Here is a 19,317-nt window from a genome sequence, read left to right as displayed (position 1 = left end):
CCGTAAACAAGGGTAAGTTTGTGCAGATGTCATTAAATTAGGGGCTACTGCAATTCATGATTTATGAAATTGTCGAAGTGTCCGAATCGGTGTGAAAGCATTGCTTGATGGACATTATGCACCGTTGCTAAGTAAAGCACACAATAGTATTGAGTTGTGATAATTAGTGGCATTAATTTGAATTGTTGCTGTAATGTCTGGTTTTTATCCTTAATCTATTGCACTGAACAAATGTTCATTCACTTTTGCGAATTGGAGTACGCTATAAGTGAGCTGCACCTAGAGGAAAAATGGGGGCTTAAGCATGGCTTGAACCTAGTGATAAAGTGAAAGCTGTGAGGGTTGCAGCGATAGCCTCTTCAACACCCGCTATTCAATCTGCGAAAGAAGCAGCCTTATGCTTATGCTCCACGGAATTGTGGACACGTAACCAGGTCAAGATTCATATTTTTTCTTGTATATTCAGGGTGTCTACCAACCGGAAATTTTCAAGGAATGTGGATAATCTGGAAAAACTCAGGCAATTCGTGCCTATATCAGGGAAAATTAGCAGCAGTTCTACCCAAGGAGAACTAAAGTCGCGATAAGGCTGGCTCGTGTAAACAAAACGCGCTGGTGTTGAAATATTGTACTCTACCGCGTATTAGCTTTGGGGCTCGCGCGCTTTGTTATTGCACCGCTGCCAGCAGTTTTTAGATTTGGGGTTGCGCTTGCCTGAGTATCGTAGCGCTGCCACCGGTTATTTCATGCGGCTCGCGGCCCCTCGGCAGCGTTGGCCTGGCGGCTCCGTGGCTCGGTGGACGGCATCAGCGTTCCCAGCAAAGACGAGACGTCTTCTAACGAAACAACCTTTACAACAACATCATGAAGAAACGGGCAGGGAAGCTGACCCGGAGAGAATACAGACACTCTCACACAGTTGGTGTCTAGCGTCGCGTCAACGGCGCGTTAAAGTAGTCTCTGTCTCATCGGAGTCTGCCGCTGCTTTTTATAGGCTTGCCAGTTCACAGGGAAAGGGAGAGAGCCTTGCATGTTCAGACACGGCGATGACTCAATCGCAGGTGGCGCGACCACATCTCCTTCACCTCCTGCAGACGGGCGAGGGCGACGCACTCTCCCTCAAGCTCCGTCCGGGCTTGGCCAGCGTTTGCACACACACACACACGCACACATTTGGCGCGTGGCAAGATCACGTCGAGACTTGCCCGCGGTAGGAAGCGTTGGGCGGCCGATGGACGGCGCCGAAATGGCCGATCCGCTCGCTGTTCTGCCTGTTGCTATGCGGTGGCCGCGTCAGCTGACACGCTTGTCGGTGGCGAAACGTAACAGACTGCCCCGCCGGGGAAGGGAGATCCCGAAGGGCAGGGGACTGCATCCGCTGTCCGGAGGGATCGGGATGTTGCTGCTAGCCGAGGTCGTCCGACTCTGCTTCTCTTGAGCCCAAACAGCCTGAAGAAGTCCTTGGCAAGTCCTGGTTTCCAAGGCACTCTGCAACTTGTCTTCAGGAGAGTTTTCTGACAACCACGCTAAAAACTGATCCGTTCAGCCAGCAAGCATGGCACAATCTTCACTAAGTCATGCCAGACTAATTCGCTCTTATGCCCCCATCTATATTAAAAGGCAGCTCAACAGCACTTGGATCGCGTCCACAAATTTGAAAATCGCATTTTCAAAAAAGCATAACATCACATTCAAACAAAGATAATGAATATAAATGTTAAAAATCCTATGTCAGGAAGAAAAACAGCAATTGAAAACTGAGGCTTCTTCTCACGTTATGGGCTCCGACTTAGCCATCGGCATTACCGTTGAGATCACCCTTTTCACTAAAGCTTCGGCTGCCCGTTTCACGGAACAACCATACCTTCCTGTTTTTGTGCAAAGAAACGCATGAGCACGAGTCACTCACTTTTCTAAATCTATCCCTCTCCTTACACTTTGCGCACCAGTCACACATTTTCTCAGCACAGGCGATTTGTGCCTTTGGGATAGTCGCTTTCTTTTTCGCGATAGCTTCAACTTGCTCCATTCTTTCTCGCGCCTGCCTTTCCGCTTTTTTCTGCGGAAGCACTGGAACACATGCTTTCTGCTTTCTTTTCGAAACCGTATGAGTTTGCTCTCCTTACGATGGCAGCATTCTTTCTCGCGCCTGCCCTTTCGCATTTTTGGTCGGCAGCATTGGAATACTAGCCCTCTGCTTTCTTTTTGCAATCTTTTGAGTTTGCTCTCCTTACGATGGCAGCAATCATTCTCACGCCTGCCTTTCCGCGTTTTTCGGTGGCAGCACTTCAATACTAGCTTTCTGCTTTCGTTTGGCACCATCTCTGAAAATCTAGCGGTAACCGGAGCTAGTAGGACACCGGTGTCGTCAAAGTGCGGCGCCGAGTCTGCATCGCGGCCAGCAGCGCAGGACTCACTTTCAGTCAGTTCCGAACAACGGCTTACGCCAGTCCCCCTTCCAGGCATTTGCTCTGACGGCTCGCCACTCAGTGTGTCGTCTCGCTCAGCGGAACGATCAGGCTCCTTCGACAGCTGGGGCGCTTCGTATTGCGTGAGGGCCATGTGTGCCACATCCGCGTCCGCAGTGGGGCTGCTTTCGTCGTGAATACAACCTAGCCTGGTATTCGGGCACGAAAGATTCTGACTCTGCTCTGGTCGCTCGCTGTCGCCTTCGTAAGTATCGTTCTCCACAGCGTACGCGCACTCCTCGTCGGTCTGCCTTGGCTGATCAAAACTCGTGGGCTGCTCAGTATCCCTGATCGACACTTCATTTTTGACGTGCCTTGCTCTACGACGAAGCTGGTTTCGGAAACCGAAATGTTGTTATCTTCTAGCTCGTTTCCATCTCCTTCAGCTTTACACAAGCTTCTGCTTTTGACTCGAGAGGCGGTTCAGTTATTGCCAGTTCCCCACTCTCGTTGGATGGAACCGTATCGAATACAGCTACGTGGGTCGGCGTGCAGTTCACCTCGCTTAACGGCGTCACTTCGGACTTCTCGCCGTTGAAGCCGGCGCTAACCTTCTCAGCTGGTGGCTCGACCCAGGTAACAGGATACTCTTCTGTTCGAGTCTCGGTCGGCTAGCTACTGCGGTAACATTGCGCGGCCGTTTCCCGAAGCTGTTTCTCACACACCAGCGCAAGTTCGATTTGCTCCGGAACTTGCGCACTGTCTAGCCATTCGCTTACAGCGGCTTTCAACTGATACGCCAAATCAAAGTACGACTTGTCACAATGTTTCTCGCTCTCATACCTCTTCCGAAGATCATGAGGCGTTATCTGATATCTTATCAGGATTGACTCTTTTAGTTCATCGTAATTTTTCGAGCGGTCGCCAACCAAGCGCTTGATTTCTTCCGAAGCTTCAGCGGAGAGAAGAGCTACCAACTTCTGCGCCCAACTATCTCGCTCGAAACGTTTACTTCTGCAGACATTCTCAAAGTGTGCCAAATACTCGGCCACATCTCGGCCATGAGGAACGGTGGCGGACCGTCTCGCGGCATTGAACCGCTACACTGAATGGCATTGAAAGCTTTAATCTTTTCCGCGCTCATTCTATGTGCTGAAATCTCCAGCTGCATCAATTTCCTTACGCGGGCGTCTTCTTTCTCGCGACGTTCCCTACGCTCACGATCCTCTTTCTCGTGGCGTTCTCTACGTTCACGAACCTCTTTCCCGCGACGTTCACGTTCCTTTCTCGTGACGTTCTCTTTGTTCACGTTCCTCTTTCTCGTGACGTTCTCTTTGTTCACGTTCCTCTTTCTCGTGACGTTCCCTACGTTCACGTTCCTCTTTCTCGAGACGTTCTTCAATGATCTCAAGGCATTCCGAAAGCTCGTCATCCTCAGCTTTCAACGCAAGAATAGCCTTTAACACTTCTGGTTTTCTGAGTTTGTCTGACAAATTCAGACCCAACTCTTCTGCAAGCTCCAGCAATTTCGGTTTGCGCAATGACTTCAAATCCAAGTCTATGGCTGTTCCGAGTGCTGCCTTCTCTACTGTCCATTATTGCCTTGCTGCAATTAACCCAGAAACAACGACCACACAATTATCAGCTCTGTTCTCTACTTAACAAAAGCCTGGCAAAACTCAGTAGAAGAAAGTCCCGCACTCACCAAACCTCACAGCCAAGAATCCAACGCAGTCGTTCCGCTGCAGGCAACCAGTCATCACACAGGGCTCGTTGCACTGCTCCCGGCTTTCCGCTGAGCTTGTTGTACGGGTCACGCCTGGGACATCTCCGCTCTTCCCACCAGATGTTGCACCTAGGTCAGGCCTGGCTCGTTTCACCGACCACAGTCACGGCTTGGTCGTCCTCGTCCCTCCGCTGTTCACCAGTTGTTGGACGACTGTATCGCCTGGCTCGTCCCTCCGACCACGGTTACGGCTTGGACGTCCCACCGCTGCCTACCAGTTATTACGTCTGGAGCTCGCGTGCTCAGCCCACCGCTGATGCCATGTTATTAGGTTTGGGTCGCGCGCCCCTCGGTAGCGTTGGCCTGGCGGCTGCGTGGTTCGGCGGACGGCATCAACGGTCCCAGCAAAGACGAGGCGTCTTCTAACGAAACAACTTTTACTAAAACATCATGAAGAAACGGGCAAGGAAGCTGACCCGGAGGGAATACAGACACTCTCACACAGCTGGTGTCTAGCGTCGTGTCAACGGCGCGTCAAAGTAGTCTCTGTCTCATCGGAGTCTGCCGCTGCTTTTTATAGGCTTGCCAGTTCACAGAGAAAGGGAGAGAGCCCTGCATGTTCAGACACGGCGATGACTCAATCGCAGGTAGCGCGACCGCATCTCCTTCACCTCCTGCAGAAGGGCGAGGGCGACGCACTCTCCCTCGAGCTCCGGGCTTGGCCAGCGTTTGCACACACACGCACGCAAACACATTTGGTGCGTGGCAAGATCACGTCGAGACTTGCCCGCGGGAGGAAGCGTTGGGCGGCCGATGGACGGCTTGAAATGGCCGATCCGCTCGCTGTTCTGCCTTTTGCTATGCGGTGGCCGCGTCAGCTGACACGCTTGTCGGTGGCGAAACGTAACAGGCGTTACGCGTCCTTCCCTCTGCGACCGCCGGCCTCCCGCGTTGTGCAAAATGGGCCATCCCAGCAAGGCGGTATAAAGCTTGGCGGTGTTTCGAATTTCGAAGCGTGGCGAAAGTGGACTCTCCCCCGGCGCTGTGGCGGACGGCAGAGCAAGCGCTTCCTGCTGTTCACGTATGCGCTGTTCAACGGCCACCGGCCTCCCCTTGTTTTCTTGTGTTTTTCTTAGACACTTCCTTCCTCCCTGCTCACCGCCTTGGGGGAAGCGTCCATTTTTACTCCAGGGGTTGCATGCACGCGATATCACCAATAGCACCCGTGATGCAGCGATGCAAGCGGCCTAGCTCGTGCTCCGGTGGCCGCCGTGGACCTTGTTACCGTGTGCAGCTCGCTGCTGTCTTTCTTTGTTTCCACTTGTCAGAGTGAGAGCAGAGGCAGACTTTGGCCGAACTGGGACTTTGTGCACCGCCTTCTCAGATCCATCCGCACCGATATCGCGACGTGTCAAGCATGGCAACCTTCAAGTGCACTTCCGACCAGGACTCGACGAATCCGAAACATTGCGAGTTTGCAGCCTGGATTAGGCCCGTCGAAAGTTGTGATGGCTTAATTGCCTGTGCCGGAACTTTGGATACGGGTTGCGTGAAGATCCGGGAACCACCGACCTCTCCACAATTTTGCCTGCTCGTGTCGCCTTCTGTCCGAAAACCGGATACGAAGAAGGGTCGCTGAACGACATGCTGAAATGCGGGGACGACGTGCTAATGACGGCAACACGTGCTCTGTTGCGAGGATGGCAAGGGTTCCGGAAACGGGAAGAAAGGACCCGAGGTGACAGGAAAGCAGCAGAAGGACGGTGGGTCAGGGAGGAACGAGAGACGCGCTAGAGCAGGTCGACCCAGCCTCGTCTCCCGAGGGACGACTGCCTGGAAATACGAAGACGGCTCGCTAGTCCTGGCGGCGCATATATTGAACTTGCCGTGTAAACCGCCATCATCAGCGCTGCCTGCAGCTATGGCCATCATCTCCCACCTCAAGCACCGAATCACCGCAGTGGCGTTCAGACGCAGCCTCAAGACCGTCGGGAAGCGGAGGCATCTAGCTCTGAATAAATCTTTTACTGGCCCTATTTTGTGTATCACATGGACGAACGGACGGATGGATGGATGGATGGATGGATGGATGGATGGATGGATGGATGGATGGATGGATGGATGGATGGATGGATGGATGGATGGATGGATGGATGGATGGATGGATGGATGGACGGACGGACGGACGGACGGACGGACGGACGGACGGACGGACGGACGGACGGACGGACGGACGGACGGACGGACGGACGGACGGACGGACGGACGGACGGATGGATGGATGGATGGATGGATGGATGGATGGATGGATGGATGGATGGATGGATGGATGGATGGATGGATGGATGGATGGATGGATGGATGGATGGATGGATGGATGGAATACAGGAGCGTCCCCTTTGAAACGGAGTGGTAACAGGTGCTACCATGCTCGTTTTTTTCCCCTATATCTTGAATATCGTTTAGATCTGTTAACTATACCATCATTTCATTTATTAAAATTTTATTTCTACAATACTAACATTGAGTCATTTTTCTGCTCTTAAGCCACCAACCTTCCATTCGCTTTTTGCTAGCTTCCACCGCAGATTCCTTCATCCGACCACTGGTATCGCTAAACCCCAGGCCCTCAGGAAGAGTGACTGCGCCTGCATCGACATCCGGATGGATATCATCACATTCGAGTATAAAATGTTCAATTGTTTCTATAAATTTACCACAGACATCACACGTGTCATCTTCTAGGTTGAATTTCTTTCTGTCGCTGTGTGTTCTAAGGCACCCTGATTAGTTCTACGCTCTGTTTCTTTTCCATAGAATTTATCCAATTTCTACCTTCTGTCTTTTTCACCTGTTGTTTAACGCTCTTTATTTCTCCGTCCTTGTGACCAGCATAATTACTGGTTAGTTTTCTAGTTCTTTTCCTCCATTGTGAGTCAACAATTTTTAGGTCTATGTATTTAAATACTTTGCAGCCCATCTGTTACTGTCCAATTTCTTCAGGCATTCGTCATATAATATTTTACTCTGAGCTTCCCATACTTCGAAAGATGCCTAGCCCATATCTCCCTGTACCGCCTCATTTGTGGTTTTGCCGTGGGCTCCTAGTGCTAATTGTCCAACGGCTCTCTGATTTATTTCTAATGTCGACTGTACCTTTTGATTTTAGGCACAAAACCGCATTTCCGAAAGCAAGCCCGGGCACCATAATTCCTTTCCAAATACCCCTCAAAACCTCATACCTGTTGTATCCCCACAATGCCCTATGCTTCATTATCCCGGCATCTCTTCGCCTTTTTGCCCTGAGTGATTGCTCGTGCTTTTCAATGTATGTCAATCCTTCGTTTACCCATACCTCGAGACATTTATATTCTGCCACTCTGGGTATTTCATGGGCATGTGTTTTACACTCCTTTTGCACGCAGCGCCCTCTCATGCCGCTGAGAGCTTTCATCACTGAATCGACCCGCTCTCCGCCAGGAGACGGCGCACTTCCCCGTATTCTGGTAATATAGTGCCTAGGACGTGTTGTAATGGTTACGCCGCCAAATTCGAACTGTCTGTGGTGTTGTACCATGGCCCACGACATGCACTTCATTTTCTTTGTAGTCTTTAAATCAAGGCTATCCTTTTCTTGAACCAAGCGATGGAGCTCGAGAAACTCTATACCGTGTTATAGTAGTTCAAGCGATTGAAATCAGGTTCCGTAGGCACTGGGACTTTCCACCAATGGGCGTTGCGTTACCATTGAATTTCCTGCGTGTCCCCAGCGCTCAGTTTGTTTTGTGCGGGAAGACGCACTGCACTTCCTCCCGATGCAGAGCTTTTTTTTTTTGTTTCCAAAACTATGATGACATTTTATTCTCCATGTGCCAGATTCCTCCTTGACACTGCACCCCAGAGTGTACTAAGTAAAATGTAATTAATAATTGTATTGTTGCTTAATTGGCATGTGTTTCATAACTGATGTCAGCCCTGGCTGACAGTTATTGAAATTATTGCTTGATTTACCTTTCTATTTTAAAAATGTTATTTAAAATGTTCGCTTTCGAACACGATATATAGACTATTTTGCTGCCCGTCAGTGTTGATCAGAAGAGTGTCGTTATTTATTTCATCTGCAGGATGGGAAAACTCCCATGATGTGCGCCGCTGTTGAAGGGAGAGCTGACATCGTAGGCCTCTTTCTTCAAGCTGGAGCCCATATATTGGCAGAGGACCAGGTGAGCGTCTCAATGCAGCTTTCTCTGTCGTACTTTGATGTCCATACACTGATGACGCCTTAGAGGGAAATATCCACTCATTGCAGAAGTCGCTCACCGACTCCGTGCCTGCGTTGACCCTGTTTTACCTTTTGGAACCTAACATAGCAACAGAATCACTTTGAGTTAGTTAACGCATAACAAGGGTGTACTATGTCCACCCAAGGTTTACTATAGTGCTCACGAGCTTGACGTTTGACCTGGACCCTTTGAGTTTGCTTACTTACTCGTGGGGGCGTTTCACATTAGTCAGATGGGGAGGGTGATGCCGGTGTGTGACATCAGTATATCTTCAGTCAGTAAAATAGTGTGCGAAGCTGCTCCAAGGCGCAAGAGTAAAGTAGTTTACGGCTAGTCTCAACACGCGCGCTCGCTCGCGCGTCTAGACCGGCCGTGACTGGTTCTGGCAGTCTTGAAGCCGTAGCATGCGCAAAAGGTTTCACGCGTAGCCACCGCCTACCCTGTAGACCACGTTCCACGTGGCACTCGCGGGAACACAGGACGTTCCACGTCCACCGCTATGGATGAGAGTGGCGCTGGTAAACGCTCTCAAGGTACGGTTACAGACATTAGTACCCAAGAAAGTAGAAGGTTTGACATCCATCGATATAGCTCAGTTGGTAAGAGCACCGAACGCGATATTCGGAGGCCATGGGTTCGGTTCTCACCATTGGCGCGTTGGTTTTCCTTCTACTTTGTATGTAATTATCTTTCTCCCTAAATATTATTACCGCACTAATAAATACTCCCCTGGGCTTTCCTTGGCCTCGCCGACTGCTTGCTTCTTTAATTCCTATTTATTTATAATGCCGACACAGGCCAAGGCAGGAGTTGCAGTTTTGACAGTACACACATTGTCAAAACTTCCTTCACGTAAAGCACAACGAAAACAAACAAATAGCAAAACTTTTGTAGATCAACAATTTTAGCTCGTAACTAGCAACCCGTGAAAAACAAATATAATGAAAGACAATTCAAAAGTGCACAAAATCATCAGACACAGTGAAAAACAAAGTGCACGACGGAAAACACAAAATGTTATTCAAAGGCCCATCCTACTGACAAGCTTTAGAGGATGGAAAACAGGAAAGAAATACCTATAAAAAATTGAGATAAGTAACAACCTAGGTGTATAAAAATTATCTTCGTGAACTCATTGAATATTCTCGCAGTACAGCTTCAAGACGTTTAGCGTTGAATTTTACAACAAGTTCGTTGGGTAGTTCGTTTTAGTCATATATTGTCCTCACAAGAAAAGAATATAACTAAAAAAGTCTGTCATGCAATGATGGTTTGGTTTGGTTTGTGGGGTTTAACGTCCCAGAGAGACTCAAGCTATGAGAGCAGTCGTAGTAGAAGACTCCGGAAATTTCGACCACCTGGGGTTCTTTAACGCGCACTGATATGACACAGCACACGGGCGCTTGGCTTTTCGCCTCCACCCTGTCTTGTAAGAAAGCTGTTTGATGTTTGGTGTGTTTTGCCCTCAACTGGGTCGAAATTTCTGCTATAATGTATCTTCTGATGCTTGCTTTGTTATAGCCATGTAATATATGGTGGAAGAAAGGAATCCTATTAAGCTCCATTTTCTTCTTAACAGTCATTACCTCAGCTTTTTTCCTAAGTTCTAAAACTGACTTCATTCTAGAATAAGCGCTATAAATGAATATAAGGGCCTTGTTCTACACACGCCCACGTTTCAAAATAATCTGTACACTGCATGGATCCCAGTGAGAACATGCGTAGGTAAACAATGGTAAAACAGTGATTTTATGTGCCGTCAACTTCATTTCCGGCGTGGAATCGGAAGACTTCTTACGCAGTGCCCAAACCATTCTAATCACCTTGTCACAAACTTTGCATGAGATAGTCTGTTTAGGTCATGTCTAAAACACACGTCCAAGTGCTTACACTCAATGACAACCTTCAGAAAGGCATGGTCAGCTTTATATATAAAAAAGAAAGAAGTGGCTGCATTTTACGCGTCGTATGCATGCAAAAAGTATTTTCTGGTTTGGTTTGGTTTGTGGGGTTTAACGTCCCAAAGCGACTCAGGCTATGAGAGACGCCATAGTGAAGGACTCCGGAAATTTCGACCACCTGGGGTTCTTTAACGTGCACTGACATCGCACAGCACACGGGCGCCTTGCTCTTCGTCTCCATCAAAAAGCGGCCGCCGAGGCCGGGATTCAATCCCGCTTCCTTGGGAACAGAAGTCGAGCGCCGTAACCACTGCGCCACCCCGGCGGGGTCAAAAAGTATTTTCTGTATACATGTCCGTTTGTCACCTTTTGCACCAAGTGCTATGTCCAGGTGTCATTCAATGTTTCTGATCATCACCATGTATATATATATATATATATATATATATATATATATATATATATTGTCGTGACGCTGGGGCTAAGTCGACCCGGCCTTCACTTGGTAGCGTGCAGAGGCTCGGGGTTGAAGTAGGATTGCATCTTCGAAGTTGGTGAAATATGTACAAGCAGGTTTAATGGCACTTTGAGAAACTTATTTACAAGATTATTTACACGAAAAAGAAGGGTACATCAGCAAAATGGCAAGCGTTAAGAGTTCATAGCGAGAAGCGACTGGATGAGCCGTTTACCCAGGGCCCAGAGCGATATTTCGTGCTCTGCAGCGTCCTTAAAACCCCCTATGCCCAGCCCCTCTCTGAAGATGCTGACCAACCAAATCCAGGGCACGCCCCTCAGGTATCGGCATCCAATCGAACACATCACTGCACTGATGGTCTGAAGCACTGACTGGTCCGGCATTCATTCGTTGGGCGTGATCACTTGTTGGCGGGAAAAGCTTGGGAACGGCGAGGAGAGGAGGTACATTTCTATTCTTCAGCAAAGAAACCACAGGCTGGTTCTGACAAGTGGTTTTACTTCTCAGAAACCCGAGTGCACGTGGCGCCGCATCCGCTCCCAGCATTGTCCGTTTTTCGACAATTGCAAATCTTTCCTGCATTCCTGGGAAATCACTTAATGGCTGTATGCGTCATGCTCCTTTCTTGTCCTGCACGTCAGCGGACATGTCACTCTGTCGTCTCCTTTGGAAAGTAGACATTCCTCACTGGACGATAGGGCTTCTCGACTGGAAGGGTGAACAAAAGAAAGAAAGCACTTCCTGCATTTCCCGCAGGGGGACGTTTCTTTGTGTTTTTCCAGACGTTCTCTTGGTAGGGTCAATTTGGCATTTGCAGAGTGTCCACAAAGCAAAACAGGCTTACAAAACAGGATTCCTGGAAACAGGCTCACTTAGAGCCATTGGACCATCACCACATATTCACAGCACTTATCCATGCCCACAGGCGAACAATAGAGCGCGCAAATGCGGATGCTTGGTCGTAACAGCCTCCTCCCCCGCCAGAAGAGTCTCGGAGGGCAGCAGTCCCAGCTGCTGCATGAAGAGACGACTTAATGGCCTGCACGTGAACGCTTGAAGCTCGCTGTTGCTTGTCGCGTTGTCTTGATTGTTGTAGGCCAAATTGCTCGAGCTGTCTGAAACTCAACCACATGTCGAAGCAAGCACTCGGCTCCCGTCTGAAGAGACCAGGTTAAAAGAAAACTGCCATTGTTGTTCGAGAAAAGCCCACTCTCAAGACGTTCAGGACCCACGTATGCCTAGAAAACCAAACGTGCTGCTTTACATAGTCACACATATACAAGCGCACGAGAAAAAAAAAATAAAACCTGATTATCAATTTGGATACATGGTGAGGAACACCTCGGACTGCTTAGAAACAGCGGCTAAGCGCGTCCGCATTCCCATTTAACTTCCCCTTTTTGTATCTTATTTCAAAATTGTACTGCTGTAAAATCAAGCTCCACCTAAGAAGGCGACTGTTCTTCGATGTCGCAGTTTGCAGCCAAGCCAGGGGACAATGGTCCGTCTCTACGGTGAATTTGGCCCCTCCAAGATAGCACTGCAATTTTTGAATGGCCCATACAATGCAAGCGCACTCTTTCTCTGACGCGCAATAAGCTTTCTCTCTAGAACGCAGTTTTCTGCTCAGGTAGAGCACCGGGTGCTCATTACCGTCGTCATCTCTCTGGCAGAGAACAGCACCTAGCCCTCGATCACTGGCATCACACTGGACCGTGAATTCTCGGTCATAGTCTGGAGCTCGCAATACCGGACGGCTAATCAGCACAGCCTTCAGGTTTACGAAGGAGGCTTCCTTTTGTTCGTCCCAGACTACATTTGTCGGTTCTGTCTTGCGGAGAGCGTCGGTCAGAGGGCTAGCCAAAGATGAATAGTGAGGGATGTAGTGGTTGTAGTATCCCGTCAGCCCTAAGAATGCCCGAATTTCCGTCTTCGTGCTCGGCCGCGGGTAGTCTGCTACCGCAGAAATCTTAATCTCGCTGGGTTTCCTGAAACCTTGACCTACATTGTGACCCAAGTAGTCCACGGTCGCCCTTGCCAGGCAACATTTCTCGGCCTTTACGGTTAGTCCAGCTTGACGCAAAAGGCTCAGTACAGCTCTTAGATGTACCATATGGTCCGCCCATGAGTCGGAAAAAACCGCAATGTCGTCTAAATAAGGCACCGCGAATGTTTCACACCCCTTTAAAACCCTATCCATGAGTCGGGAAAAACAAAATGGAGCATTTTTGAGCCCGAAACTCATCATTGTTGGCTGGTAGCTGCCCGTCGGAGTGACGAAAGCCGCGTATCTGCTGGCGCGTTCAGTGAGCGGTACTTGCCAGTATCCTCGAGTAAGGTCCAGCGTAGTCACATATGCCGCTCTACTGACCTGTTCTACTCTCTCCTCAATATTCGGAATAGGATACACTTGATCCCTGGTGAGAGAATTTAGCTTTCGGTGGTCTACCACAGGCCTAGGGTCTTTACCTAGAGCTTCTACTAAGATCATAGGCGAAGCATAATCGCTTTCCGAGGGTTTTATTACTCCCAATTCCAGCATGCGAGTTACTTCCCTATCCAGAATTTCTCTTTGCCTTGGAGAAAATCGGTAGCACCTTGATCGCACTGGCACGTCTGAAGTCAGCTCAATATCGTGCTCAGTCAAATCAGTTCTGCCTGGCCTGTCCACGAAGCAGGCCTCAAACTCTGTTATTATCTCGCCCAGATCGGACAGCTGGGATTTCTTTAGTTCTCCTCTCTGCTCCGTCTTTTTGAGAAGCTCCTGAGCGTTGCTTCCTTTTCCGCTGAGGCAAATCAAGTTATCCCCCATCTCCTCGGGAAGGTTTAACGTTAGATTTACCACGGCTTCCTTCTGCACATAAGGCTTCATAAGATTGCAATGATAAATGCGCACTGCTTTACGCCTATCGGGGATTTTCACTGCGTAGTTAGTGTCAGAAAGCTCTGCAACGACTTTAGCAGGTCCTTCCCACTGTACTTCGAGCTTATTCTTGGGATCATTGGCTTGCTCCATAGCTAAGTCCTCTCGGGTTCCACTTAAAAGTCTCGTGAGATTACTAGACACTGGCGGCAAGAGGTTACTTTCAAGAACGTCCTCATTCCGTGTCTTATCAAGCTCACTTTCATGTTGACTTATCTGAGATGCCTCGCTCTCAAAGTTTTCTGGCCCGCTATTTTCCGCCTCGACCACTGTTTTAACTGCCGTTTCTTCCGCTGTGGATTTTTCTGGAATGAGCAGTGTAGCTAGTTCTCGCGCCTTTGAACGTGTTAAGGCTTGCACAACTCTGTCTCCGAAAAGGATGCCCCTCTTTCGCAGTAGCATGTCCGATTTGTTAGAGAACAAATACGGATAGCACTTAGGAAGCTTTCCTGAAACGGCAGCCTCGGTTGTTAACTTGCCGAAAGGGCCCTCGATGACCACGTTCGCGATTGGCAAGCACACACTCTGTTCCTCCACTACCTGGCGGATCCATGCACACCGTCCTGTATAGTCGGAAGGCGACACATACGCCGGATGGACAACATCCATCGTTGCGGCCGAATCGCGCAGTACCTTGCAAGGCTTCCCGTTGACTACTAGGTCATGCAGGTAGGGTTCCAAAAGCTGCATATTTTCATCGCAGTCACTGACATACGAGAAAGCAAACTTTTCTTTCCGGCAGTTGACGGCAATGTGACCCTGCTCATTACACCTAAAGCATGTGAGCGGCTTCCTAGCCTCAAGCTTATTCTTTGTGTTCTGCACGTTGGTCACTTCCCCACTTTTCTCACTGCCGTCCTTTCTAGGGAATTTGCCTGAAGAAACCTTCATTTCTTCGTTTCCAACTCTAACAAAGTGCCTTTCCTGACGGTTATTCACACTGAACTTGGGATTGCGGGGCCTATCCACAGCTGGGTTGCTGAATTGTCGGCGCGAAGCATACTCCTCAATAAGTTCGGCAGCTTCAGTTGCCGACTTAATTTCGCCTCGGTCCTGTAACCAATTTCTTTCTTTTTCTGGGAGGCAGTTATAAAACTGCTCCAAAAGAATTCGCTCGACTACAGCGTCCCTATCACTGTAGGAATCTGTGCTCTTTAGCCACTCGCCCAAATTTACTCTTAAATTGTACAGGAATTCAGGGTAACTCTCGTCCCTGGACTTAGTAGCGTTCCGAAAACGTTGTCTGAACGCCTCGGCGCTAAGCCTATACTTTCTCAGAAGGCAAGCTTTGACCTTCTCGTAGTTGTCCGCGTCCTCCTTGCTTAGCCGCGCGACAACCTCCGCTGCCTCGCAGGGCAGAACCGTCAATAATCTCTGAGACCACGTGTCTCGCTGGAAGGACAGTTTTTCGCAAGTTCGCTCAAAGTTAGCCAGATACAGACCGATATCCCCTGATATCACATATGGCTGCATGTACTTTGACATCTTGAAATCTGCCTCCTTGTTGAGACGAGGTACCGCTAGCTGGGGACAATCGCCCGACCTCTTGCTCAACTCTAGTTCTAATTTCCGGAGCTCAATTTCTAGCTCCAGCTTTTTTTCTTCTCTTTCAATTTCACGCTCTTTCTGCTGTCTGAGCTGTTCCTTTTTTTGACCGATGAGGTTCCATGCTTCACTGAGCTCCTCATCATCGGTTCCCAGATCAGTGATTGCCTTTATAATCAAGGGTTTTCGTGCCAAACCACTTGTATCAATTCCCAATTCCTCACACAATAGCAACAGGTCCGGTTTCTGCAGCTTTTGTAGGTCCATGATCGCTCCGAGTGTCGGCTACTTCCAAAACAACTGTGCAAACTACCAAACCTAAAGGCGTTTCCACACTCTTTTTACCAGTTCTAAAATCTAACCCTGTTCTAGAACCTGGTCCACATCAGAAGAAAAGCCAAGCACTCACCCACACATGCGATCGATGTTCCGAGCTGCTTTCTTGTTGTCCGATTGTTGCTCCTGCTTGTTGCTTGAGATGCCACCTCCGATCACAAGATGTTGTAGCTTGTAGATCCAGATCCCATCTCCAGTCATCAGATGTTGTGGCTTGTAGATTCAGATCCCACCTCCAGTCATCAGATGTTGTGGCTTGTAGATTCAGATCCACCTCCAATCACCAGATGTTGTGGCTTGTAGATTCAGATCCCAACGCTGGACACCAGTTGTCGTGACGCTGGGGCTAAGTCGACCCGGCCTTCACTTGGTAGCGTGCAGAGGCTCGGGGTTGAAGTAGGATTGCATCTTCGAAGTTGGTGAAATATGTACAAGCAGGTTTAATGGCACTTTGAGAAACTTATTTACAAGATTATTTACACGAAAAAGAAGGGTACATCAGCAAAATGGCAAGCGTTAAGAGTTCATAGCGAGAAGCGACTGGATGAGCCGTTTACCCAGGGCCCAGAGCGATATTTCGTGCTCTGCAGCGTCCTTAAAACCCCCTATGCCCAGCCCCTCTCTGAAGATGCTGACCAACCAAATCCAGGGCACGCCCCTCAGGTATCGGCATCCAATCGAACACATCACTGCACTGATGGTCTGAAGCACTGACTGGTCCGGCATTCATTCGTTGGGCGTGATCACTTGTTGGCGGGAAAAGCTTGGGAACGGCGAGGAGAGGAGGTACATTTCTACTCTTCAGCAAAGAAACCACAGGCTGGTTCTGACAAGTGGTTTTACTTCTCAGAAACCCGAGTGCACGTGGCGCCGCATCCGCTCCCAGCATTGTCCGTTTTTCGACAATTGCAAATCTTTCCTGCATTCCTGGGAAATCACTTAATGGCTGTATGCGTCATGCTCCTTTCTTGTCCTGCACGTCAGCGGACATGTCACTCTGTCGTCTCCTTTGGAAAGTAGACATTCCTCACTGGACGATAGGGCTTCTCGACTGGAAGGGTGAACAAAAGAAAGAAAGCACTTCCTGCATTTCCCGCAGGGGGACGTTTCTTTGTGTTTTTCCAGACGTTCTCTTGGTAGGGTCAATTTGGCATTTGCAGAGTGTCCACAAAGCAAAACAGGCTTACAAAACAGGATTCCTGGAAACAGGCTCACTTAGAGCCATTGGACCATCACCACATATTCACAGCACTTATCCATGCCCACAGGCGAACAATAGAGCGCGCAAATGCGGATGCTTGGTCGTAACAATATATATATATATATATATATATATATATATGGTTTGCTTGTGACTAATGGGCCAGAGTTAAATTGTTAAATTCAAACAGGAGATGTCACACAACTTTCCCGGTTACCTATTTTATTCTAACAACAGCTTCGGATGGTGGACCGTCCTTCTTCGGGGTAGAATTATACCCTGAAGAAGGACGGTCCACCGTCCGATACTGTTTTCAGAATATAATAGATAATCTGGAAAGTTGTGTGACATCCTGTTTGAATTTAACTCTGGCCCATTCGTCACAAACAAACCATGTATACGTATGTATGTATGTATGTATGTATGTATGTATGTATGTATGTATGTATGTATGTATGTATGTATGTATGTATGTATGTATGTATATATGTATGTATGTATGTATGTATGTATGTATGTATGTATGTATGTATGTATGTATGTATGTATGTATGTATGTATGTATGTATGTATGTATGTATGTATGTATGTATGTATGTATGTATGTATGTATGTATGTATGTATGTATGTATGTATGTATGTATGTATGTATGTATGTATGTATGTATGTATGTATGTATGTATGTATGTATGTATGTATGTATGTATGTATGTATGTATGTATGTATGTATGTATGTATGTGTGACGATCCCTCCCATGTGTCCCCGCCAGAGCGTCTTCTCTACGGCAGCCGAACCGGTCTGCGTGGGGGAAGAAGCGGGAAGGGAAAGAGTTAATAAACGCTCCCTCCGCGTACAGCGAGGAGGGCCAGTTTGTCTCCCGCTAGCAATGTGTACAGTCTCCTTTCTGGGCGCCTCATCCCGCGCCCTTCTCAGGGCACGTTGCTGACCCGGGCATAGACGTTTTCGGGCTCGGCCCCTAACAACCCCATAACAATTCTGGCGACGAGGTAAAACTTAAGGCATTGCATTACAATTTCTGCAACCATGCCTACCTACGGTGTTTTGGAGCCGTTTCATGGGGAAGGAGCAGCCTGGACCGAGTACCTGGAGCGTGTGAAGCTGTTTTTCGACGCCAACAGCGTTCCCAGGGAAAAACAAAGGTCTGTGTTCCTGACGTGCTGCGGACCCAGCACATGCTCCTTGCTGCGGAGCCTAGTGACGCCCAAGACGCCCGACCAAGTCTCCATCGACGAGATATTCAGCGTACTCTCCAGCCACTTCATTCCAAAGCCTTCCGTGGTGGTGTGCCGCTTCAAGTTCAACAGTCGCCAACGCCAGCCAGATGAGTCCGTCAACGACTACACGGCATCACTAAAAAAGCTGTCGGCGAACTGTGAGTACGGCACATTCCTTTCTGACATGCTGCGGGACAAACTCGTTTGCGGCATTAACGATGCGCCAATGCAGCGGCGCCTGCTTGAAGAGCCAAACCTGACGTTCGAGTCAGCAGTACAAATCCTTGTTGCGATGGAGACTGCCAAAACTGACTCAAGCATGCTGATGCAAGCGCAGGAGAGGGCCGAAGCTCAATCAGTTGACACTGCAATGCGAGCGATGAAACAGACAGTAAGCTGCTATCGCTGTGGAGAACCACACTACGCGACAGCATGCCAGCATGCCAAATCCAGGTGCAACGCTTGCAGCAAGATAAGGCATTTAGCAAGAGTATGCCGCTCTGCGAAAACTAAAGACACGACGCCGAAGAACGTGTCGAATAAGTACGGCAAGCAAGGGCAACAAAAGCAGCCCGTGCATAGTCTTGGAAGCAATGAGAATGTTTCTGCCCCCAAACCGCAGGTCTACGAGACGTGGCAAATGAACGGCGAACAAACAATTCCACCCTTCATTGCAGTTTTACAAGTGCGCAAGCAGGTCTCTCCGAATGGAGCTGGACACGGGGGCCAGCATTTCCGTAATGGGTGAAACTGCATTTCAAGAGCGATTTCCCGATCTCCCAGTAGAGCCTTCAGACGTGATACTGAAAAGCTACTGCGGAAGACTTACACCCGTTAGGGGCAAGGTCATCGTGCCAGTCCAATTCGGACGGAGAGAGGCTACATTGCCATTGTTTATAGCTCCTGATCACTGTCCGACTCTTCTCGGGAGAAACTGGATCAGCGCGCTACAACTGGACTTAAATGACGTCAGAGCTGTGGAATCCCTTACAAATATTGATAAGCTCCTCGCTCGATATAAAGATGTATTTTCAAAGGGACTTGGAACAATGAAAGGCGTGAAAGCGAAAATTGTTGTCAAGGCAGATGCAGTCTCCAAGTTTTTCAAGCCGCGAACAATTCCTTTCGCGCTTCAAGATAAAGTCGCAGAAGAGTTGCAAAGAATGCAACGAGAGGGAGTCATTACGCCCGTCAGGACGTCAGATTGGGCCTATTGTTCCTGTGCTCAAGCAAGACGGTCGCGTGCGCATATGTGGCGATTTCAAAGTAACAATCAA

The 19,317-nt window shown here is 48.8% G+C and overlaps 1 protein-coding gene across 1 annotated transcript in view; it reads left to right on the top strand.

Annotated features, from left to right (window-relative positions):
- LOC146205613 (uncharacterized) overlaps positions 1–19,317 on the top strand; it is a 113,530-nt gene that overhangs the window by 18,159 nt on the left and 76,054 nt on the right. Inside the window, exon 3 of the mRNA XM_084590300.1 lies at positions 8,259–8,357. Coding sequence (XP_084446426.1) covers positions 8,259–8,357 — 99 coding nt within the window. The remainder of the gene's footprint in view (positions 1–8,258; positions 8,358–19,317) is intronic.

Source organism: Amblyomma maculatum, chromosome 1, assembly GCF_055883805.1.
Source record: "Amblyomma maculatum isolate TAMU_Amacu chromosome 1, ASM5588380v1, whole genome shotgun sequence".
Lineage (NCBI taxonomy): Eukaryota > Metazoa > Arthropoda > Arachnida > Ixodida > Ixodidae > Amblyomma > Amblyomma maculatum.
The sequence above is the reverse complement of the archived record's forward strand: the minus strand, read 5'-3'. Positions and strand labels throughout refer to the sequence as shown.